General features: G+C 40.7%; 1 protein-coding gene across 3 annotated transcripts in view; it reads right to left on the bottom strand.

The window, feature by feature from the left end:
* LOC126281393 (uncharacterized) overlaps window positions 1-25885 on the bottom strand; it is a 139720-nt gene that overhangs the window by 72337 nt on the left and 41498 nt on the right. For all 3 annotated transcript variants that reach the window (XM_049980323.1, XM_049980322.1, XM_049980321.1), the window contains one exon: window positions 7805-8197. In XM_049980323.1, coding sequence (XP_049836280.1) covers window positions 7805-8197 — 393 coding nt within the window. The remainder of the gene's footprint in view (window positions 1-7804; window positions 8198-25885) is intronic.

Raw genomic sequence — 25885 nt, forward strand, 5'->3', positions numbered from 1 at the left:
AGACTGTATACAGGAGAAGTCTGGAAGGCCCCAGATGCCAAATGACTCTCTTGGAGCTGGCATTCAGCTGTGGATATTTAGTGGGAGTTGTACCAAATGCAAAAGTTGGCACCATACAGAGGGGTGACCAGTGGCTCAACAGAGATCACTCACCCATTGATGGTGACGAGGAGGAATGTCACTCTTGGCATGGAGCCCTGTGGAATACTGTTCTTCTGGACCTGTGAAGGGCTGAGAGAAGTACAAACTCCGATCCAAAATAACTGATGGGATAAAAACTGATGAATAAAAATCGGTAGGGAGCCTCGAAAGCCTCAATTTTGGATGGTAAGTAAAAGTGATGGCACCAAGTAGTGTCTTATGGCCTATGTAGTCAAAAATAAATTTTGGTGAGGTGCTGGCATTTAGAAAAAGCCTGTTGGATTGTTGTTTCCAACTAGACCAAATGATAGGTTGTGGAGCATTCTTCCTGGAAACCACACTAATAGGGAAACAAAAGGCCCCGAGACTCCAGAATCCATCATTATCTGTGGGCAATCACCATTTTCAGCAGTTTGCAGTGCATTTTGGTGAGGCTAATCACTTGGTGGATGTCAAGAAACATTGGGTTTTTGCCTTGCTTTGGGATTAGAATGACAATACTATTTCGCATTCCGAATGTAAGACACTTTCAAGCCAAATATGGTTGAAGACCCTGAGAGGATGCAGCTTTTGAGTAACATTCAGTTGTTGGATCATCTGATTATGAATCATTGAATCAGGGTCAGGGGCTGCACTAAGAGAAGACATAGTATCCTGCAGCAGTTCCCTGTCAGTGAGAGGTTCATTATATGAACTTTGCTAGGCAGGGATAGGAGGATAGTGGGGGAAGGTGGGGGGTGGGGGCTGAGAAACAGAGGATGGCTGCAATTTGCCATTTCTGCAGTAGAAATGTAACCAGATAAGGTGAGGGCACCAATGCTGTCACAAAATGGATCACACAATGTTCAGCAAGAACCAACACACTGACAAATACCAACCTGAAAGACATGACCTAGAAAGTTGTTGATTGTTGGCAGCCCAGAAGACTTTGGGTGTCTAACCCACACCTGGCATGAAAAGGCATACATCCCAAGCGGATGTAGCACTCCCAGCCTTCCTTCTTACTATATTAGGAAAGAAGTTACTTAGAACTGTTAAGGTTGGTGTTTGAAGGATGTCACTTTAAACATTGAAGGGCTCTTTGCAATCTTGAATAGCCTATTGCTATGTCCTCAGTCCACCGTGGAAGTGGCTGGTGGTAGAAGAGGATCTATGGAAAGCTGAACAGCAATTTCAGCAGTGTAAGTGACGACATTGCAGATGTCTTGCACAACCTTGTCAATGTAATCTGACAGAGGGGGGGCAAAAGTAATAGCACAGGCTTACAATTGCCAGCTGGTTTTTCTGAGGATCCAGTATGGTAATCAGTCCATCTGATGGTGGCAAGAAAGCTACGGAATCACTGGGAAGTGGCCACTGTCACAAAGCTAGTCATGTAGTGAGCAATGGAGTAAAGCAATGTGGCTGAATGAGGAGATCTTTAGCTAAATAGCTGAAAAGCATTGAAGGTAGGAGTGCTATCATTGAGGAGGGAGAGATCATAGTCAGTATGATGTAATCAAATAGAAGGCTCCTACCAGATGAAGCAGTACAGTGATACTGTATCCCACAGGGTGTGGTGCCCACTGAAATCATCAAGCAGGAGAAAAAGGGAGGAGAGGGGGGGGGGGGAAGAAATAACTGAATTAAGGTTGTCAACTCAAGATAATTGGTCTACCTGGAGGTATATAAACATTGCAAATGGTGACTACTGTGGTGATCTGCACTCTCACCACTATAGCTTGCATCATAGTACGAATGAGAATCCACTAACTGACCACATCTGTGTGAAACAATGTATTGACCCTTCCAGACGACCTCTCAGAGCCAGCACGGTTCTGACATAATGAATGGTAACTATGGAGCATTGGGGAATGGTCATCAGTGAAGTGCACTTCTTGTAACACAATGCAAATTGCAGAAGTGGAGGAAATAAGGTGCTGTAATTCTGGCAGGTGACAGTAATATTCATGACAGTTACACTGAATTATCACATTACAGGTGTGAAGGGGCCAGGACAACTTGTCATGGCCCCAGCTCACTGCCTGTCACAGATGAGGTTGGAACCACATCAATGAGCACTGATTTGGAACCTGGTAGAAATGGGAGGAGGGGGGGGGGGGGGGGGGGTGATCTGGTGCCTTCGGGGTCACTAGAGCAGCCTTGTAACAATCTTCCTCCTCCTCCTCCTCCTCCTCCTCTTCCGCACTTCATGCCGGGATTCTTGTGAGGGCTTATACATAGAGTGTGTGGGGACAGCCGAAGAGTGGCAGCCCTGGGATTTGTTAGTTGCAATTCTTTCAGCCACTGTCTGGCATTGGGCCCCTGATCTGAGGGAGAGAGGTCCTGAGGGGAGCCTTGTCACCAAGACATGCCAGAGGAGGAAGCCACTCCTCCAGTCAGTTGCGGGATGTGATTCCCAAAGATGGTGCCATGGGAACCATCAGAAAGGTGGGTGGTGGAGAAATGATTTTGAAACAATTGTAGTCATGGGAGTGATAGACGTGACTTAGTATGCAACCTGTGGTCAGTAGATTTATGTTCTGTATTTTCTTTTCTTTCTTGAAAACTGGGCAAACCAGTGAACTTTGAGGCTGGTATTCCATGCAAATAGCAGACAAAGATGGTTGTTCAAAATGACTACTTTATTCCAATGATTGTCTGCAGTTACCACATTTTGGGTCCATCATGCAGCACAATGACATATGACTAAAGCACAAGCATTGGAAGCACCTCATGGGCAGTGGGACGTAAGGTTTCAAGGCACATTAATACACTGTGATTAACTTTTTTCAGGAGGATATTCCCTTCAAAGGATAAAATAAAGGTACCTGTATCTATTCTATTATCCTAGGGACCTTTTCTTGGACTTGTTGGGCACAATGTACACCTTGCCTTTCAAAATAAGTCTGTAGCTCCTCATCTCTTTGGAGTGTAAGGTCTTGGTGGAAGATAATTCTTTTGACTATATTCAAATTCTTCTGTGGAGAAGAATGGTATGTCACTCCAGACGTTTACATGCCTGAAGAGCTATAGATTGCACAGCAGAGGATGTTTTAATCAATGGTGATCCATTGCGCATTTTTCCCAATGACTCAACTTCTCCAAATTTATCTTCTTTATGTTACATAAAAAATAATTGTTTTGTCACAGTAAGGGTATCGTCATCAGCTTGAATACATACCAAGTACTGGATAAAATGTTTTGCTTCTAGACGTATGGTTTGTCCCTCTTCCCAGTGGGTGGCAATAGAAGGGAAAGAAGTAGGATTATAACTATCCACATTGTAGTATCTATGCCAGTCTGATGAGATGGCCAGATCAGAAAGGATAGTGTTTTAACAGGTCATTTTATGTAGTCTCACAGGGGATGATAAGGGGACCATTTCAGAATTTAGTCATATTTGCTACAGCGATACCTACATGTCTTAACAGTAAAACTGCAAAACAGCTCCGTCCTAATTCTAATTGGTTTTGAAAAATTCCAGTTTGAAGGCTCATCAAGGGACTGTACCCAGTCATTAGCCAGGCAACAGTTTCCTATTTTCAGAGATCTACTACTTAGTAATCAGTTGGGCTACAAACCTCAATTCTTTAGGCATCTAGTATGTAGGCCAGTAAGTTGATATAATGTATAAGGAGTAGGATACATCATTCACACTTTTTATAAAAATGTTGAACAACATACATTTTCCATGGTGTGCTTTAAATTCATGATTTCTTAAAAAAAAGTATAACTCTGTACAGGAAAACAGTACAGACCTCAGCTTGAGCACTGTAACACTTCTTCCTAGAACTAAGCGTAAATAACAATGAAAAGCATTTGGCATTTCAATTAATAGTTCTTACCCTTGCTTAAAGACAACTCCATCAGAAAAAAAATCAAATTTGATGAACTTTAAAGTCCAAGGGGTGTACATGAATCTCAACTTGATATTTTGCTGAAATGTTTATGTATCTGACAGGTGCAAAGAAGAATATCTTATCTCACTTTATTCACGAAAATGCCACTTATAATGTATCATCCACATTCAACACTACAGGGAATTGGTAAATAAAAACCATGTAGGTCCTTGAAAAATTGTACCTAAAATAAATGTGGTTGACCTGTAAGTCGGAACTGTAAACAGGTGGGAGCTGAAAACAGTTATCAATCATTTCTCTTAAAGTAGTTCACAGTTAAATGTCTCATCAGTTAAGGAATTACTAGAGGTAGCTGGGGGACAACAAACATGACGATATATCGTAATTCTGTTACTGTAAACTAAAAAGACAACTTCATTGAAATAAAAGAAAAGATGTAAGCAATAATAACATATTATTAATTTTTTTACACTTGTACAGGGGTATACAGACAAAAAAATTCTACAAATAACAGTGTCACAAAAAAATTCAAATACAAAGAAGGAAAATGTATTTTTAAAACTCTTCTATGTTGCATGTAACATTTTTTTCATTGACATCTTGTTCCAGAAATTAAATAAGTTGACTTAAATGTAAGAAATACTATCTTTTCATAGAGCTTATTGTAAAGTTTATACAACTATGCACTGTAATGTGTAATGATGGGACATCCACCTTGCATATAACACTGGAAAAGGGAACCCAGATACCATCTTTCCTATTGGGTCGTTAAAGGAATTGTGGTTTAGCAGAAGATATGCTGTTAATCTCAACATCTCAATGTTCATCTGATAACAGGGAAATGTGTTCTATGTAGAGTTTTCATTGTATCTGAAAGCCACATAATGCCCCAGTTGAAGCTGTTCCAACAAAGCATTTTCACGAGCTGCTATAGCAACATTGGTCCCATTTGCATCTGTTGAAAGTCTCTTCATTCGAGGTGTTTTACAATCACTAGAAATGCATGGTGCAATCTTTTTCCTCTGTTCCAAGAAACCTTCATATAATTTGATCTTCTACAAAGAAACAGTGAATGTCTTATTTTGTGTCGTATTTTCTGCACAACTTTTCCAGATTAACTAAGATAAGTCTCTCTCTGCATTTGATCCTTACTGTTGTCTACCATGATGGAGACAGTCTTTCCTTCCTGCACAAAGCATTGAAAAATTGTCATTTTCATAAAACATCACTACATCTTGATTCACAGTTTCAGATTAACATCTTTTGGCCACTCGTGCATTCTGGAGAAGGAATTACACCTCTAGTGTCTTTAACCTTTTTAGCTTCATGTATCATTTGCTCTGTGACACCAAAAGTAGCTGTTACCCTGACAATGCACCATAAAGGTGGAGAAAGTGTTAAAACTTGCATCTGTTCTTTACTTCAGCCTACATCATTCTCACAGATAAAGGTGAGACTGAATATGTCACAGGAACATCAACTGTATATGATGACGTATCACCTATGCCTGAGGTACAGGCAGGTTGGTTGAATGATTTGAATGAAGGGACCAAACATCGATCCCACTGGTCAAGGAAGGATGGCGAGGAACTGAGGTGTGCCCTTTCAAAGGAATCATCCTGGCATTTGCCTGAAGCGATTTACGGAAATTGCAGAAAACGTAAATCAGGATGAAGGGACCGAACAGCGAGGTCATCGATCCCATTGGTCAAGGAAGGATGGCGAGGAAGTGAGCTGTGCCCTTTCAAAGGAATCATCCTGGCATTTGCCTGAAGCGATTTAGGGAAATTGCAGAAAACATAAATCAGGAGGGCTGGATGCGGATCTGAAGCATCATCCTCCCAAATTCGAGTCCAGTGTGCTAACCACTATGCAACCTTGCTTGGTGGTACAGGCAGAATTAATCTCATTTCATTCATTGTTAAGGTGCTATTCCAGTATACTTAATAGCAGTACTGATGCCAGTTTATAAGGGGAATAACATTGGGCTGATCCATGAATTGGAATTTGTTTCAGGGAGGGAAACGTACTAGGGTAGTCCATGCAGCTGTGCTAGCCAGAGTGCCAGTGTGTTGCAACGGACAGCACAACTGCCTAGTACACAAGAGACCCAGGTTCAAATCTCAGGGCTGGTACAAATTTTAATTAATTGCTTCAGTCTACATTGTGGAAAAACTAGGTGTTCAGTCCAATATTTGAAGATGGGGAATATAAGAGACCTGTCAATTTAGAATACTACTTCCACACAGAAGATTCAGATTGTGTTAGGAAGAAAATATATCATATGCCTCCATCCCTCAGAACAACATACATTTGTGCAAAATTTCCTCTTTTATTAGAGTGCACCCATCTTGCTACAGAGCAGCGATCAGTAGTGTCAAATTGACTTTTTAATCTTTTCTCAGGGATCATAAAAAGGCTAGTGATCCTTGCTAAAACCTGAATATTGAGGAATTGAAGAGAGCTGATCCTGATCAGTCAGTTAATAGTTTTCTTGTCAGTACTTGCACTATTTTGTAGCGTAGTCTGTTTGTACACATAAAAAAACATCTGTAGCTGTGCTTTCGTGCCTTCGAACATATAAGAAGAGAAGGTGGTTATTACAAAAGTTTTTATGCAAAAAGTACGTGTAAATCAGTTCATTCTCCGTCCTACCTCCAATGGGTAGTTTTGATGTCTTATTGCCAGCAAATGAAACTGATTACTACTAATCTGCAAAGTCATACAACTATAGAAATCATCAATCCCTTTAGCCATAAACGCTAGAAGATGAATTCTGATAGTGCAGCTGCTTCTTTATTCCAGTAGCTCCTTATTTGGCCTCAGAAGGCTGAGTGGACACATTCTGTGATCTCCCTACCACATGACAAATCTGAGAATGAACTGGGAATCAAACTGGGGACCGTCCACACTAATGTCAGTGACCCTAATCATTCAGATACAGGAGGGGATCTGACATACTATTTGGGTAACAATTTTGAAAGGGAAAGTTGTAAGGAATAAATCACCTACAGCACCACTAGGAGTGGGGATTAAGAGTGGGAAGGGGATGACACAGGAAACCAATCAAAAAATGACAGATTCACATAAAATACCTTCAGGGACCTTGGCTGATAGCAGACAGTTTCGATGACATTTCAGCCCTACTGCTGGAAATGGGAGTGACAAAAATAACTAACAAGGTAACACTGTCTGATTACATACTGATACAATAAAAAGTACTACGACCTATACACTTTATAGTGTGACAGATGCCATACAAATTTACTGGAGGGATCTCTAGGATGTGTAATTTGTCTACACATGATGTTACTTTCAAAATTGCCATTTAAGAATTTTCCAGATAATGGTTATAAGTTGGACAGCATTACCAACTGGGATTAACAGAAGATTAGTGCAGTTGTCATAGGCTTCTTTAGCCTATCAAAGACAGCTGAAAGACATTGCATGTCACATAAGAATTTACTCCTAAAATTCCAAGAGTGTACAATCCAAAGAAAGTTAAGAAACACGTTATACTTCATCACAAATCTTGAATAAAGTACATCTTAGCAAAATACGGAATATATCTGTTTACACAGACATGTACCACCAGCAAATCTATTCATGCACCACTGTAGAGATAGCTGAATGGGAAACGAGAAAAATGACACTGTTATACTACATAATCTACCACTTTACACCTTGCTTGTACTAGTAAATGTGTAGATATAGAAGTATTGATAAAAAGGAACCAAAAATGGTCCTGGTGAAATCTGATATTTATACCACAAACCAACAGAAAAAGATTGTGTATAAGGTATGAAACTTTGTTTACTAACCTGACTCATACATTAGATTTTTCACGTGTGCACTTCTCACTATAATTCTCTCAGCTGCTATGTATCTCAATTCCTGCACTTCTTCAGGTGTTAATGGAGAAAGTTTTTGTATTCTGATATGTGAAGGCAGTTCTTCTGTAGCAATAATTGCACCAGTTTTGTCAAGCAAAGGTTTCCCCGAATTATCTCCAGCACAGTACACTTTCATTGTATCATACAAAAATTGATTTTTTAAAAAAATGTGCTGATTTTTCTTCAGTGTTTTCAGTTGCTGAATGATAGTTTCTTCTTTTTCTTTTGATAGGCCTGAGACAGATATACGGCTCATCAAATTCTTCATTATGGCAGCAAAATCTGGTGATTTTTCAACATCTGGATTTGATGGCAAGAGACCTGTTAAAGAAGAAGACAAGTTTTGAAAACAGCAAGAATTTTTTTTTTCCCCGAAGAATTACTGCAGTTGCTGTCAGTTGTCTAATGCTGTGGTAGTTAACCTGGTCCCTATCAACCACTAGTTGACATTCCAGCTTTCAGGGTAGATGGTAGATTTTTCAAAACATTTTCAATATGTTTTCACAAATAATAATAATCATCATCATCATCTCTCTTTCCTGTCTCAGACGTTATGTCTGGTTAAAAATGGAAGGTGACGCGGACCTCAAAAGTGGAAAGTGACGCAGACCTTGATGAAGCGTGACTTCCTTTTAACTGTACGGTATATGTTATATTGCATTTAGGAACTTTCGGGTAATTGAACATGTATCAATAATTATGGGTTTCTGTAGTTGTATATATAAGTTTGGATGTAGCTGCATTGCATTGATGTACTGGTGGATATTGTGTGGTATGACTCCTGTAGTTGATAGTATAATTGGTATAATGTCAACTTTATCCTGATGCCACATATCCTTGACTTCCTCAGCCAGTTGGATGTATTTTTCAATTTTTTCTCCTGTTTTCTTTTGTATATTTGTTGTATTGGGTATGGATATTTCAATTAGTTGTGTTAATTTATTCTTTTTATTGGTGAGTATGATGTCAGGTTTGTTATGTGGTGTTGTTTTGTCCGTTATAATGGTTCTGTTCCAGTACATTTTGTGGTGCATACTTGTATGTGGGAACGTGTTGTTTTATAAGTTTATGTTGTAAGGCAAGCTGTTGATGTATTATTTTTCTTACATTGTCATGTCTTCTGGGGTATTCTGTATTTGCTAGTATTGTATATCCACTTGTGATGTGATCTACTGTTTCTATTTGTTGTTTGCAAAGTCTGCATTTATCTGTTGTGGTATTGGGATCTTTAATAATATGCTTGCTGTAATATCTGGTGTTTATTGTTTGATCCTGTATTTCAATCATGAATCCTTCCGTCTCACTGTATATATTGCCTTTTCTTAGCCATGTGTTGGATGCGTCTTGATCGATGTGTGGCTGTGTTAGATGATACGGGTGCTTGCCATGTAGTGTTTTCTTTTTCCAATTTACTTTCTTCGTATCTGTTGATGTTATGTGATCTAAAGGGTTGTAGAAGTGGTTATGAAATTGCAGTGGTGTAGCCGATGTTTTTATATGAGTGATTGCTTTGTGTATTTTGCTAGTTTCTGCTCTTTCCAGAAAGAATTTTCTTAAATTGGCTACCTGTCCATAATGTAGGTTTTTTATGTCGATAAATCCCCTTCCTCCTTCCTTTCTGCTTAATGTGAATCTTTCTGTTGCTGAAGTATGTGATGTATTCTATATTTGTGGCATTGTGATCGTGTAAGTGTATTGAGTGCTTCTAGGTCTGTGTTACTCCATTTCACTACTCCAAATGAGTAGGTCTTGTTTCTTGCTGTCAATTCTGTTTTCAGTATTTTTGTTAGTCTTTGTCTATATTTTTCTTTTAGTTCTTCTTTAAAATTTGTATTATCTATTCCTATTTTTTGTCTGTATCCTAGATATTTATAGGCATCTGTTTTTTCCATCGCTTCTATGCAGTCGCTGTGGTTATCCAATATGTAATCTTCTTGTTTAGTGTGTTTTCCCTTGACTATGCTATTTTTCTTACATTTGTCGGTTCCAAAAGCCATATTTATATCATTGCTGAATACTTCTGTTATCTTAAGTAATTGGTTGAGTTGTTGATTTGTTGCTGCCAGTAGTTTTAGATCATCCATGTATAGCAAATGTGTGATTTTGTGTGGGTATGTTCCAGTAATATTGTATCCATGATTTGCATTATTTAGCATGTTGGATAGTGGGTTCAGAGCAAGGCAGAACCACAAAGGACTTAATGAGTCTCCTTGGTATATTCCACACTATTATTATTATCATCATCATCATCATCATCATCATCATCACCACCACCATCATCTTTAACTTGTTGTAACTTTGCTTTATAAATTTTATAAAGTCGCTTCTCTCCTTTATAAATCACCATTGCTGTGGAACTGGTGGGCATTCAGAAAATTTTGTTACTAACAAAGAACAAACATGGGTGGGTAGGCAAAAAAGTTTGATTACCCCTGGTGTAAAGTCTAGGTCTGCATGGTTTGTAATACTACAAGAAATGGAGATGTTTTCATTTGCTCCAAACTAGTAATATAGGGAACATGCACCTATGCATTCTTACAGTGATTTCAAAAAAGAGGACACAACAAGATTTAAAAAATAATCTGTACAGTATGTAAATATATAAGGGGTGCTCAAAAAGAAATGAGCCGGTGTCTGGAATGCACAAACCGGTGACAGGAGGGAAATATCATGGTGTGTGTAACGAGCTGTGGTTCCAACCAGAGCGTGGAAGTTCACAGCCTGTCACTAGAGAGCACGTATGCATGTCACGTGATTATACAGAGCTAGCAGCAGCATGCATCAATTGCCCAATGCTGCCAGTTGCATTGCAAACAGTGACTTGGAGGCGTCAAAAAGAAGAAAAAGGAGGTGTTGTTCGTTTTCTGACAACGGAAGGAGTAGGAAGAACAGACATTCATTGACGAATGTCACAAGTGTACGGTAAACACTGCATGTCCCTTGAAAGGGTCAAGGCGTGGCACAAGTGCTTCATGGAAGGACGGGTGTCGTTAGCTGATGATGCACGGTCTGGACACCACACTGCTTTGCCGATGACTTCATCCAGTTGGTGGATGCGCTCATTACCCAGGACCGTTGAGTGACAGTGAAAACCATAGCCGCCGTGATCGGACTGAGCGTCAGAAGTGTTCACACCATCATGAAGGAATGACTGCACTTGCACAAAGTTTGTGTCCAATGGGTGCCCCACAGTCTTCAACCACACCAGGAAGCATGTCGAATGGCCCACTGTCTTGCTCATCTGCAGTGCTATACTTGGGAAGGGAATGCGTTCCTGCCACGAGTGGTGGCTGGAGATGAGTCATGGTGTCATCACTGCGAACTAGATTCAAAACAACAAAGTCTCCAGTGGAAGCAACCAGGGTCACCACCACCAAAAAATGCCAAGGCAATCCACACGGGCACAGGAAAGGTTATGCTGACATTATTCTTGGACCAAGATGACCCCCTTCCGATTCTCTTCCTGCAGCAGGGGACAATAATGAATGCCATTGTTGCTCAAAAACCTTGACCACTCTCCGCCAAGCGATCAAATTAAAACGACGAGGCAATCTCACCCGTGGGATCATTCTGCTCCGCGACAATGTAAAGCCTCATACAGCCAACACAGTCATGGCACTCCTGCAGAAATTCAAATGGGAGGTTCTCGGCCACCCTCCATATGGTCTCGACCTCTCCCCTTGTGATTATGCCATTTTTGGTCACCTTACAAAGGCTCTGAGGGGATAACGATTCACCTCTGACGACGGCGTCCAGCTGTACGTGCAGCACTGGTTAACATCGCAGCCCCGGGAATTTTATGAGACAGCCATTAACTGCATTGTGCCACAGTGGGACAAGTGTCTCAACAGCCAGGGTCAATACTTCTAACATACAGGTACTGGTTTCTGTAATTATGCCTCCGGCTCGTTTCTTTTTGGATGCCCCTTACACACTTACACACTTGATGAATATGTGACTATGAGACATTGGTGATATAAATTATTGTGATACTTTCAGACTTGCTTTCCAATCTTCATTTGATTTCTGTAGTAGTATCACAGCAAATGGTTTTGGGGGTGGCAAGCAGGGATGCATGACATTCTTATGCTAACATGTTTACTATTACTTTTGCTGGGCCCTGTACGCAACAAATGGTTACTCATTGTGGTGTTACATATTACCATAGCTGCCACCCTTGAGAAGCAGCTGTCAGTAATCACATAGCAATATGGAAGTGGGTTTACGGGCTCTCTCTCAGAAAATTTTAGGGTTCGGGGGGTGAGTGGACAGGAGTGCATTAGAGTTTAGCGTCCCATTGACATTGAGCTCATTTAAAGGTGGAACCAAAGCTCGGATTGTGTCAAGAATGGGGAAGGAAATCGGCCGTGTTCTTTCAAAGCAACCATCCCCACACTTGCCTGGAGCAATTTAGTTAGAAAATTTTAAAAATTAGAATTGTCTCTTAGGCCTTTAAACACTGTATTTCAGACACTTTCTGGCCTTAAATAAAGATTTTTCCAACAATTAAAACAACCGAAAACGTAAAAATCATGTTAAGTGGAAAATGCTAAAAATCATGTTAAGTGGAAAATGCTAAAAATCAGTTTAGTAAATATAAAAGTACTTTAAAAATATTTCTGTAATTTACAAATACTGAAAAATACACATATATCTCTCACATTATTAATTAAAAGGAAAGTAAAGCCATCCGCTTACATCACGAAATGAGAGACCAGTTTACAGTGTTTCATACAAAAATATTTACAAGTCTTTCTCATTCACTGCCTCTTCTTCCTTGCTCTGCCTCTACTTGTATAAAATAGAATCTTCATTGGTGACTGACAATTTTCTCTTGAATGACAATCTTGTTGCACTTTTCACAGCCTGAAACTGATCCTTTGAAAAATTATTTTGGTAATGCACTCTTCTTGAAGATAAATGGTTCTTTTTACTCATGGTTACTCAAGATTCCTGTATTCATACTAGATCAAAATTCGGTACTGTTTTTCTTAACAATACTAAAAACTGTCTCACAGGCAGTGTTACTATGAGGAATGAGCAGTAAATACAAGCATAAAATTGCTCAGTGATAGATTACTTTTTAATGCCTGATGTTTCACACATGGAAGATATTTTGTACCAAGCAGTATTGGCTGTCTGTTCTTCCACCATTCCAAAGTCATCAAACTGGAATCTTGAAAACTTTAATTCTAATGTTTGGTTTTTCTGCAATCACTCAGAACATCAGGAAACAGTTTATTCACCTTTACAACTGACAATGATTTTCTTCTGCTGGATACAATATCAATAACTTCTAAGTTTTTTTAAAGGAGTCATCATTTAGTGTAAATTTTTGTTTGCCATAACTACATGAGTTGATGAAAAATCTGTGACATCTTCATAAAATCTTGTAATTACTGAGTTTTCAAGCTTGGTACAATGAATGTAGCTTCTAGTGTCTACACTCTTTGAGACAATTATTTTTTTGAAATTTCAATTCCGGCAAACTACCAGAAGTAGGTGCTGTTGAATGATTAATAAATCTCACAATCAAATCTGTGAATAAGTTATTTATGATGTTACGAAGTCTGTGAATTACTGGCTCCTCTTTCCTTAGGAATACATTTGCTTTGGTAAACAACGAAAGGGTATTACGCAATAAAAGCAGATATGGATTAGTTACTGGATTATTTAGAATAGGGCACACTCTACATAAATGAGGGTTTTTTTTTTTTTTTTTTTTTTTTACATTTTCTGAACCTTTCTCACTGAAAAATTTTGCAAGAGGTTCCCACTGTTCATTTACTCTTTTTATTGATCGGAGCAGATACTTCTGCAATACTTTAGTATTTGATGGGGTTTAGTGCCATATGTATTTTGACAAAGTTTAAAAGTAGACTGCCTTTTTGAACTCTTTTGGAGCAAGTAGAAAATATCCATTACAAATTCTTCAGCATCAAAATATTGTGTGCTTTTTGTAGCTTTTTGTGCAGCTAAACGAAGCTGGTGGCAGGAACAAGATTGAATTCTTATGCGTGGTTGAACTTTCTTCAAAAAACAGCAACTCCCTTTATATGTCCCACTACTGTATTTGCATTAGCACATGCAAATGAAATGCAATTTCGCCAGGGGATTCCTTTTCTTAGTAGTTCGCCAATGAAGAGAGAAAAAATTCCTTCACTACTATTCAAACCTGATCGCAGTGCACATCTTTCACTATTTAACAACAAAGTAATGACAACTGGATACAGTTTCACATCGTTAGTGTCTGTGCTACCATCAGTTGCAAGAAAAAGTAGGTTTTCTTTTAAGTGTTCTACTACAATATGCTGTGTTCCAGATGACAAAGACTGTATAGCTGCAATTGTTTTTGTTCTTCCACAACTACATTTCAGCAATCAGAATCGTGAAATATTTTTTTGAACAGCTATGAAGATCTGCACAAGAAATTGGCAGGCTGTGTTCAACAATAAATGAACTAAAAAGCATTTCAGCATTTGTGACAGACTCTTCCTCATAGGTTTTATTCCAAATGATGACAATGGTGCATTTGAAGACTTAAGGTTCGTTAGGTCTACATGTACTTTAGACAGAACATGACGGCTATTGTCAAAACCAGCATGCTTTATAGTAATGCCTCATGGAAACACTGTGCAAAACATGTTGGTCTGATTTATTTGATTGTACAAAAAATGGCCGATCTTTACTGTACGGTTTCCAAAATTTCTGTCCAATTTTACATTTTTTTCGTTACACTGCCATCCACTATACTAACACTTTGGTGTTCCACAATATTACTGTCTGAATTTGGTACAGTATTTTTTTCTCACTTTCACTCGGAGTATCTTTCACACTGTTTAATTTTGTATTACCAATTTTGTCAGGCTTTTCTTTACCAACACTATTAACAGTTGCTGAAGACACAAAAAAAATTCTTTAAATTTCGCATTTAAGAAATCCTTCATGCACGAGGATAGTACAAAAGTATTGTGATTTGACTATCACACAGACTCCCATATGAGGAACATAGTAATAGGGATCCCTGGCAGAGAGCAGCAACTTAAAGAGTTCAGAACAAGTCGTAGGGTCCAGATGGAATCCCAATTCGCATCTACAAAGAGTACTATGCAGCACTGGTCCCTTACTTAGCTTGTAGTTATCATGAATCCTTCACCAAGAGCGAAGTCCCAAGTGACCGGAAAAATGTGCAGGTCATCTGTATGTATGAAGAGTGACTGGACAATTCTCGGGCCACCCACAAAATACTTGCTTTAACCAAATCTCAGCTTAGCAACTAATAGTACATTTCTTTACAAGGTTACATACCGTAGTTTTCATTATTATCTTTTTCGCCTTGTTTCAGATATCAGAGTTTGAAGTGTCCAAGGTGAACACGTTTTGAAAAATGGATAAATAGATCAAGTGTGCAGGCATCCAAAACCTGGTAAAAATGGCACAGGTGCAAAGGGGATCCATAATGACATGGTGGAAACATAAAGGGAGAATTCCCCTTTCTATTCTACTGTGAAAACCTGGTGGGAGAATTCAAATATGCACCTTGCAGTGGAAGACCGGTAATGACCATTACGGAGGAAAATGTCACTATAATCCAGGATATCGTCAAGGCAGACCAGCATGTGACACAATGCTACCTTTCTGAGAGAGTGTTGTACTTGGCATGCACAATGTCTCGTGTCAATGATTCCAAGAATGTTGACAGCAGAATGCAAACATCAAAGACACATGCCACATCTGTAGAAAACTTGACCATTTTTGAAGCAGATTCTGACATTTCTCAGACATCTTGTGACAATGGATGAAGCATCAGCTCACCACTTTTAGCCCTAATCCAAAGTTCAATGAAAACGGTGGGAACACCACTCCTCACTTACCCACAAAAAGTTCAAATCAGTCACACTAGCTGGCAAGGTGATGGTCTCTGTTTTTTGGGATTTGGCTGGTGTTATCCGGGCTGAATACATAAAAAATGTGAAACTATGAATGGAACTTATTATGTTAGTCAACCAATGTGTTTGAGGAAAGCCACCAAAGTGAAACACATAAGGATTTCACAAATGGAGTGTTCTTTTATTAGGACTTATGACTGCCCACACATCTGTTATTGTGATGGCTGCCATTGAGACATGTGGCTTTGAATACAGCCAGCATGCACCTTATCCATCTTTTTTGGCCTGCTCTGACTTTCGTCTCTTCCTCAGCTCAAAGAATATATAGCTGAACCCATTTTCAATCAGATGACGACATCACGGCTGTGGTGGATGCATTTTTCTTTGCTATGCAGGAGGGTATAATGGGCCTGCAGCACTGGTGACAAAAGCATATGTCACTAAAAGGGACAACTTTACTGGGTGGGCTGAGAACTTTTCAGTAAGAATGGTAAAAGAACAGACCCACAAAACTACAGACCAATATCCTTAACATCAGTTTACTGGGGAATTTTTGAACAATTTCTCAATTCGAATATAATAAATTTCCACTGCTGGAGATGGAAAAGTTTGTGTCCACAAATAAGTGCAGTGTTAGAAAGCATCACTCAGGCAAAACTCAGCTTGGCCTTCTCGCACATGATATCCTGAAAACCATGGATAACAGGCAACAGGCAGATTCCATATGCCTAGGTTTCTGAAAAATATTTGACACTGTGCCCCAGTGCAGACTGTTAATGAAGGTATGAGCATTCAGACTGCTTCCCAGATCTCCAAGTGGCTTGAAGACTTCTTAAGTAATAAAACACAGTATGTTGTCATAAGCAGCAAGTGTTCAACAGTAACAAGGATATCGTCAGGAATGTGACAGAGAAATGTGATAGAACCACTATTAGTCTTAATATACATATGAGATATGATCAAAAAGTAATGGGAATTTTTGTTTTTCTTAAGGAATCTTCATAAACTCTGTGCCATTTCTGTTTTATCTAATCAATGGTAGTAAAACAACCTCAATTCATTGCTCTCTTCAGCTTCGAGAATAGAAGTAAGTCACAAGGGGAATATGACCGGCATATATAGTGGCTGAGGCAATATAACAGTATTGTTTTTGGCCAAAAACATATGAATTAGCAATGAGGTGTGAGTGGGAACATTAATGTGATGCAACTTACACTAGCAGTTTTGCCACAATTCTGGTCGCTTTCTTAAGCTTTGCAAACAGTGCATAAGTACCAGGCAGTATTTCTTATTGGCCGTATGAATATAAGGAAGGAACTTATGATGCACTATCCCACTGTAATCAAAGAAGACAGTGAGAAAAACCTTCACATATGATCAGTCTTGTCTAATTTTTTTTTTTCGGTCTTGGTTCTTTAGGCAGTTTCCATTAGGACCAACGAGCCTTGGTTTCGATGTCATACCCTTATACCTATGTTTCATCACCTGTTATAACCTTCTTTAGAAGTTCTGTTTAGTTGTCAACTTCATTCAGTACTTCCCAAGCGATGTCGACTTGATGTAGTTTTTGGTTGAAATTCAACAATTTCAGAACAAATCTCGCTGATGCATGTTTCGTGCCCAAAACATCCAAAAAAATTGTTTGTCATGAATCAGAGGATATGCTGACATTGTCAGAAACCTCTCTGATGAGGAATCGTTGATTTTCTAGAATCATTTTCTTTACTTTTTCCATATTGTTGTCACTAAATTATGTGTAGGGCTTTCGTGGCTGTTGTCTTCAACATCATCTTGACACTCTTTGAAACATTTATACCACTCATAAACTCTTGTTTTACTCATAGTAGATTCGTCAAAACCCACATTCAACATTTTTAATGTGGTGCTGCACTTTATTCCATTTTTCTAGCAAAATTTAATACAAATTCTTTGCTTCATCTTTTTCAAATTCTCCAAGCACTCAAAAACACACATAACCTTTTTGACTGTTAACAGTGAACTCAATATTCAAGCTGAAAGTGCAAACACACATCAGGAACATGTATACCAACAAGATAAAAAGTCTTGAAATTGGATGCTTAAAGCCCACAACATTAAAAATTTCCTGTTACTTTTTGATCAAATGTTGTAAATGATCTGCCTGACACGGTGGCAGCAATCTGCGGTGTTTGCTGACAATGCTATGGTACACAGAAAAGTGCCTTGAGTGACTGTGGGATGCAAGATGACTTGTACAAAATTTATGGTTGGTGTGATGAATGGCAACTAGGTCTAAATGTAGAAAAATATAAGTCAATACAGGTGAGTAGGAAAAACAACTCCATGATGTTCGAATACAGTGTCAGTAGAGTGCTGCTCCACACAGTCACATTGATTAAATATCTAGACATAACTCTGAAAAGTCATATGAAATGCAACAAGCATGCAAGGATTACAGTTCGGAAAGCGAATGGTCTACTTCAGTTTGTTGGGAGAATTTTGGGAAAGTGTGGTTCACCTGTAAAGAAGATTGTGTATGGAACATCAGTGCATCCATTCTTGAGTTCTGCTAGAATGTTTGGTATCCCCATCAGGTTGGATTGAAGGATGACATCAAAGCAATTCAGAGGTGGTCTGCTAGATTCATTACCAGTAGGTTCAATCAACACCAAAGCATTACACAAATGCTTCAGGAACTCAAATGGAAGGTAAGGTGACATCATTTTTCATGAAAACATTGAGGAAATTTAGAGATCTGGCATTTGAAACTGGCTGTAGTACAATTCTGCTGGTGCCAACGTACATTTCGTGTAAGGACCACCAAGATAAGATAAGAGAAATTGGGCTTGTAACGAGGCATACCGACAGTCTTTTTTCCCCTCATTCTGTTTGCGAGGGGAACAGGAAAGGAAATGACTAAAAGTGAAACAAGGTGCCCTCTGCCATGCTCCATACAATGGCTTGCACAATATGTATGTAGATGTATTTTTTACTATGAAAAAACTCACCAACTTAACAATAAAACAAATTACTGCAGAGGAGAGTGCAACTGTTGTGCAGATTCATTGTCATCAAGATGGGATGGCGATCGCATTAACTTTCCAAGAGGCAGTACAGCTAGCAAAAGGTTGGTTGATTTGGGGTATAAAGGGACCAAGCTACAGGGTCATCAGTCCCTTTTTCCTGATACAAGCAACGCTCAAGGTACACGAACACCCAACACCGCACCTAAAAAGAAAACAAATGGAATGAACAAAAAACGGAGAAAACATACACCACAAGAAAAAGTAGAAGAAGGTATTAAAACCACAGAGCGGATGGTCTGGGCTGGCTGATCACAATAATAAAAGAGGATGAGCCAGCCACTCTGGAACACATTAAAATGTCCATCTCAAAAGGACAAGGCGAGATGAACACATGTAGGGAAAAGATGACCACCAAGACAAACAAATGCAAAGAAAGAGTGACAGAGTTAAAATGGAGGGAGGGTGGCGACCTCAGAGAGAAGGCTAAATGCCCACCCTTATATGGTATGACCCCCCCCCCCCCCCACCAATGAATAAAACGTAAACTAAATCTGCTGTTGAGGCATTGTTGCGCAATACCGAAGGTAGGGTGCTGAGAAGGTTAAAAGTCCGCTGCAGAGCAGTGGAAAGTGCGCAGTCCAGCAAGATGTGGAAAACAGTCATATGTGAGCCACAGTGACACCAAGGTGGGTCCTCGCAACAGAGGAGGTAGCCATGTGTTAGCCGCGTATGGCCAATGCGGAATCGGCAGAGAACCACAGAGTCCCTGCGAGAGGGCCACATGGAGGTCTTCCACGCATTCATAGTCTCCTTAAGGGCACGCAGTTTGTTGTGCGTACTGAGATTATGCCAGTCCATCTCGCAGAGCCGAAAAACCTTGCGGAGTAATAATGATTGCAGGTCAGTTACAGGGATTCCAATCTCCAGAAGCGGTTTCTGTGCAGCCTGTTTGGCCAGCCTGTCGGCAAGTTCATTTCCTGGGATTCTAACTTGGCCTAGGGTCCACACAAACACCACAAAACAACTGGACCGTTCCAGGGCATAGATGGACTCCTGGATGGTCGCTACCAAAGGAAGGCAGGGTAGCACTGGTCGATAGCTTGTAGGCTGCTCAAGGAGTCAGTACAGCGAAGAAATGACTTGCCCGAGCATGAGCGGATGCACTCAAGAACATGAGAAATGACTGCCAGTTCTGCAGTGAAAACAGTGCAGCCATCTGGCAAGGAGTGCTGTTCAATATGTCCTCCATAAACATATGCAAAGCCAATGTGACCATCAGCCATCAAGCCGTCAGTGTAAACCACTTCATGGTCCCAGCACATGTCAAGAATCGAGAGGAAGTGACAACAGAGAGTTGCGGTGTTAACTGAGTCCTTAGGACCATGTGAAAGGTCCAGGTGAGCCTTTGGCCTAGGTGTACACCCATGAAGGTGTATGTGTGTGGATCTCGAGTACGAATATGTCAGAGTCTGCATTGGTAATATCTCCAGAACCCCTTCCGGATAAATGAACATTCCCAGTGACAAAGTTAAAGCTGTTTCACCTGTACGTGATGCTGGAATTGGAAATCCTTCCCCACAATTTCACAAACCATACCATTTATAATTATTCCACTCTCTCACAGTTGCAACCTTCTTATTTTATTCCTCTCTGATTGGTATAACAAGTGACTATCACCTATATCGGCATAAATACTGAATATAACCAATGCCTGCCTACCCTCTGGATGTACGAATGTGTCGATAACACCCCAATCCAACTTGGCATGTACTACTATCCAAAAATACTGGTCGATTAGGGCAAATCATCAGTCATCTCTGTGAAGAAAAGGAACGAACATGCTTGCACCACCTCTTTTCCACTACAAGTTACTACAACACCGTATGACAGCCTCAAAAATTCCCGACAGTTCACTCCGCACCTATCAAACTCTTTGAAAATAGTCTCCCCCATGCACTGACAAAACTAAAACAACAAACAAGAAAACGCAACTATTATCTGACCCACCAAAAAACGCAAATCATCCCTTGATACGAAAACACAAAATGTAAACATGCCATACAATATTACACATACAATAATTTACTGCCTTGTGACCGTAACACATACAGAACGTTATGCGACCGCAGTTGTCCCTCAGCCGCGACCTTCTTCTTCCGTTTGCTTTGCCTAGCCTCTGCAACTGCGTCAGTTCCTTGTAATTGAAGTGATCCTCCACCACTTCTTTAAAAGGCTTTACTCTACTTACGTGGATAACGGATGTTTTTGTTAGCAGCTGCACTTTAACATTTACAGGCCAAGTCGCTGCGCACACAGTACACAATTCGCTACATATTGTTCCACATCCCTTCTCCACATGTGCCACCAAAATCTTGTTGCTACTCGTCTTTCCGTTGCTCGATGACTCCCATGCCCTGAAAGCACATGATCATTGGCCTGCTTTAAGACTTTATCTCGCAAACTCTATGGTACCACTACCCATGGTCCACACCTGGTAACTCTACATAACAAAGTTCCCTCCACATTGAAATGTGGTTGAGTTCTAAAACCCTGGCACTCTTCATCCTCTGCTTGTTCCCTTTGCCAGTCTGCGACCCTCTTACCTACTACTTCTAACTTGCGACTTAATGCATCTGCATTCCTGTGTTTCTTCCATGGCTTATGAATTATTTCAAAGTCAAACTCACTTAATTTTAGAGCCCACCATGTTAACAGACTAGAAGGATCCTTGAGTCCTAGTAACCGTCTCAACACTGCATGATCTGTCATGACCTTAAACTTCCTACCACAAATGTAACAACCAAAATATGTTACTCCATATATTACAGCCAACATATTTTCTGTTGTGGAATAATTCCGCTCTGCCCTATTTAACTGTCTGGAAGCATATGCCACCAGATGCTCCTGTCCCTTTACCATTTGCCCCAGAACACATCCTACTGTACCATATCTAGTGTCACATGATAAGATGAATTATTCTTAAAAATTCGGAAACACCAAAACCAGACCAGAAACTGATCTCATTTTTAATCCATCGAAAGCCTGCTGACATTCCTCCGTCCACTGAAATTTAACCCCTTTCTTTAAAAGCTCTGTTAACGCTTGGCTACTTTAGCAAAATCCTTTACAAATTTATGATAATACGAACATAACCCAATATACGATTGTAATTGATTCATTGTACGTGGTGTTGGAAAATTTTGAACTGCCTCTGTTAACCGAGGATCAGTTTGAACTGCTTGTTCACAGATTACATGACCTAAATATTTGACCTGCGTCTGCGCAAAATTACATTTTTCTAAACTGAATGTCAACAGTGCCGACCGCAATCTTCTAAGGACTTCTCTTAAATGTGATACATGTTCTGGTATGTCCTTCGAAAATACTATAATGTCATCTAGGTAAAACATATATGTCTTTGGTTTCAATCCCCTTAAAATCCCATCTAATAATTGCTGAAAAATGGCCAGTGCATTCTTCAACCCGAACGGCATACTTATGTACTGATAGTGTCACCCAGGAACAGTAAAAGCTGTCTTTGTCCTATCCTCTGGCACTACTTCCAACTGGTGGTATCCACTCCGTAAATCGATCATTGTAAAATACTTACATCGTCCCAGATTATCCAATGTGTCCGTCATGTTCGGAATCGGATATGTGTCCGAAATGGTTTTCGCTTTCAGAATCCTATACTCACAACAAAAACCTGTATTTTCTTGTAGCATCCACCGACTTCTTAGGTACAAGAACTACGGTGCTTGAATACGGACTATTGCTACGCTCTATGATTCCATCCCGTAGTAGTTGTTCTATAAACTCCTCTAGTAGCGGTTGCATACAATGTGCAACCCTATACGGTTTCCTAACCATTGGTGTATTATCCTCCGTTGGTACGTGATACTTCATAATCAGTGTTGCCGGTAACCTATCCTCCGTTCCGAATAAATCGCTAAATGTCAATAACAATTCCTCCAATGCGACCCTGTTGTCTCCCTGCAAATGATGTAATTTTCCCCTCAATTGCGCTGCATCGATGTTTTGCTTATGGCTCGCCTCTAAATCCTCCCTGTCGAGGTCAGTTTCATCAAAAACCCCAATGTGCCCAATAACAACCCTTTCGGCAAGCTAAAATCCATTCTGCCGAAGTTATCTATACTTACAGGAACCCTATAATATCCTTCCACATAACTTGGATCCTCTACACAAAACAGTGCACACATTATCCAACTCCTCATTACTCGAGAGTGGCTCCACCATGTACAACGTCTCCTTTGATAAGTCCGTATTTATTGAAACCCAGACTACCTTCCCTGTACCTGCCGGTATGTTATCCTGCTGATCAACCTGTAATGAATCTGTTTTCAGTTTAGCAGGCGTCACCTTAGCATTAAGTGTGTCTTTCAACATTCATCCATTTGCAATCGTTTCCCTCGTGCACCACATTGCTCCCTGCCGCCGTTGGATAAGCAGCTGCAGCAGCAAGTCATATAACCCTAGCTTACTTATTTGTTAGATAGTTTAATTAATTTCTTTGCGTGTTTTTGGGTACTTGCATTGTTTAATTCATATATTTCGGGCGTATTATAGTATTTCAGGGTTGTAGCATCGCGCCTTAGTACCTGAATAGTGCAAATTCGCGTAATCGTCTGTTTTCTGTTTTTGTTGTGAACGGCCAGTGTCGGTTGGTCAGTCAGTGTGCTCCCTGCCGCCGTTGGATAAGCAGCTGCAGCAGCAAGTCGTATAACCCTAGCTTACTTATTTGTTAGATAGTTTAATTAATTTCTTTGCGTGTTTTTGGGTACTTGCATTATTTAATTCATAAATTTCGGGCGTATTATAGTATTTGACAGTTGTAGCATCGCGCTTTAGTGTTTACTTCGTAGATTCATATTTAAATTGCGTGCGAGTTTCGTATAGGAGGTGCAATTTCGAGTTTTAGTTACTGTAATCGTAAATTCAGCAGATTGTAGTGCAGTCGTTAGGCATTTGTACAGGTTAGTTGATACATTCTTTGCGTGTTCCGCTTGCGTTATCTAGGCACGGACTCGTGTTTCGGTAACTGTTGTTAAACATCGATTAGAATGGACAGGGACTGCGATTGCTGTGTTCGGGTGAGGGCTGACTTGGCATCCCTTCGCTCACAGCTGCAATCGGCGCTGACTTCGGTCGCGCAGCTTGAGGCTGTTGCCAATGGGCACCACTGTGGGGAGCCGGACTTGGGTATCACGGGGATGTCAACCTCGTCCCGTCTGTCCCCAGATCGGTCTGCCACTGTGGTTGCCCCGGTTGCTGCCCGCAGTGGGGCTGAGCCCTCGCCTGTGGTTGATTGGGAGGTCGTTCCAAGGCGTGGCAGGCAGCGAAAGGCGTCCCCGGAGGCTGATCAGAAAGCCTCCCCGGTGCGTCTGACAAACCGGTTTCAGGCACTGTCTCTGGCTGAGCCAGATGCAGCTGCCTGCCCTGTTTCAGAGGATCATTCTCAGGCTTCAAGGTCCGGGCAACCGCAGAGGGTGGGCTTACTGGTAGTTGGGAGCTCCAATGTTAGGCGCATAATGGGGCCCCTTAGGGATACGGCGGCTAAGGAGGGGAAGAAATCCAGTGTGCACTCCGTGTGCATTCCGGGAGGAGTCATTCCTGATGTGGAAAGGGTCCTTCCGGATGCCATGAAGAGCACAGGGTGCAGCCAGCTGCAGGTGGTGGCACATGTCGGCACTAATGACGTGTGTCGCTTTGGATCTGAGGAAATTCTCTCTGGATTCCAGCGGCTATCTGATTTGGTGAAGGCTGCCGGTCTTGCTTACGAGATGAAGGCAGAGCTCACCATCTGCAGCATCGTTGACAGAACCGACTGCGCACCTTTGGTGCAGAGCCGGGTGGAGGGTCTGAATCAGAGGCTCAGACAGTTTTGCGACCGTATTGCCTGCAGATTCCTTGACTTGCGCCATAGGGTGGTGGGGTTTCGGGTTCCGCTGAATAGGTCAGGAGTTCACTACACTCAGCTGGCGGCTACACGGGTAGCGGAGGCTGTGTGGCGTGGACTGGGCGGTTTTTTAGGTTAGAAGGCCTCGGGAAAGTGCGGTATGGGCTGCAATGTCAAAGGGTGCTTGGCAATTACAGGACATGCTTGGATCAAGGAACAGTCGGAATTATAGTTGTAAATTGTTGTAGTTGCACTGGAAAAGTCCCTGAGCTTCAAGCGCTAATAGAAAGCACAGAAGCTGATATCGTTATAGGTACAGAAAGCTGGCTAAAGCCTGAAATAAGTTCTGCAGAAATTTTTACGAAGTCTCAGACGGTGTTCAGGAAAGATAGATTAGGCAGAATTGGTGGTGGAGTGTTTGTGTCTGTCAGTAGTGGTTTATCTTATAGTGAAGTCGAAGTAGATACTCCGTGCGAATTGGTGTGGGTGGAGGTTATACTTAACAGACGAATTAAGTTAATAATTGGCTCCTTCTACCGACCCCCAGACTCCGATGATACAGTTGCGGAACAGTTCAGAGAAAGTTTGAGTCTCGTAACAAATAAATACCCCACTCATACGGTTATAGTTGGTGGGGACTTCAACCTACCCTCGGTATGTTGGCAAAAATACTTGTTCAAAACCGGTGGTAGGCACAAAACGTCTTCCGAGATTTTCCTAAATGCATTCTCCAAAAATTATTTCGAGCAGTTAGTCCACGAACCCACGCGAATTGTAAATGGTTGCGAAAACACACTTGACCTCTTGGCCACAAACAATCCAGAGCTGATAGAGAGTATCATGACTGATACAGGGATTAGTGATCACAAGGTCATTGTAGCTAGGCTCAATACCATTTCTTCCAAATCCATCAGAAACAAACGCAAAATAATTTTATTTAAAAAAGCGGATAAAGTGCCACTAGAAGCCTTCCTAAAAGACAATTTCCATTCCTTCCGAACTGACTATGCGAATGAAGACGAGATGTGGGTCAAATTCAAAGATATAGTAGCAACAGCAATTGAGATATTCATACCTCATAAATTGGTAAGAGATGGAACGGATCCCCCGTGGTACACAAAAAAGATCCGAACGCTGTTGCAGAGGCAACGGAAAAAGCATGCGAAGTTCAGAAGAACGCGAAATCCCAAAGATGGGC

The sequence above is a fragment of the Schistocerca gregaria genome, chromosome 7 (genome assembly GCF_023897955.1).
Source record: "Schistocerca gregaria isolate iqSchGreg1 chromosome 7, iqSchGreg1.2, whole genome shotgun sequence".
Taxonomy (NCBI): Eukaryota; Metazoa; Arthropoda; class Insecta; order Orthoptera; family Acrididae; genus Schistocerca; species Schistocerca gregaria.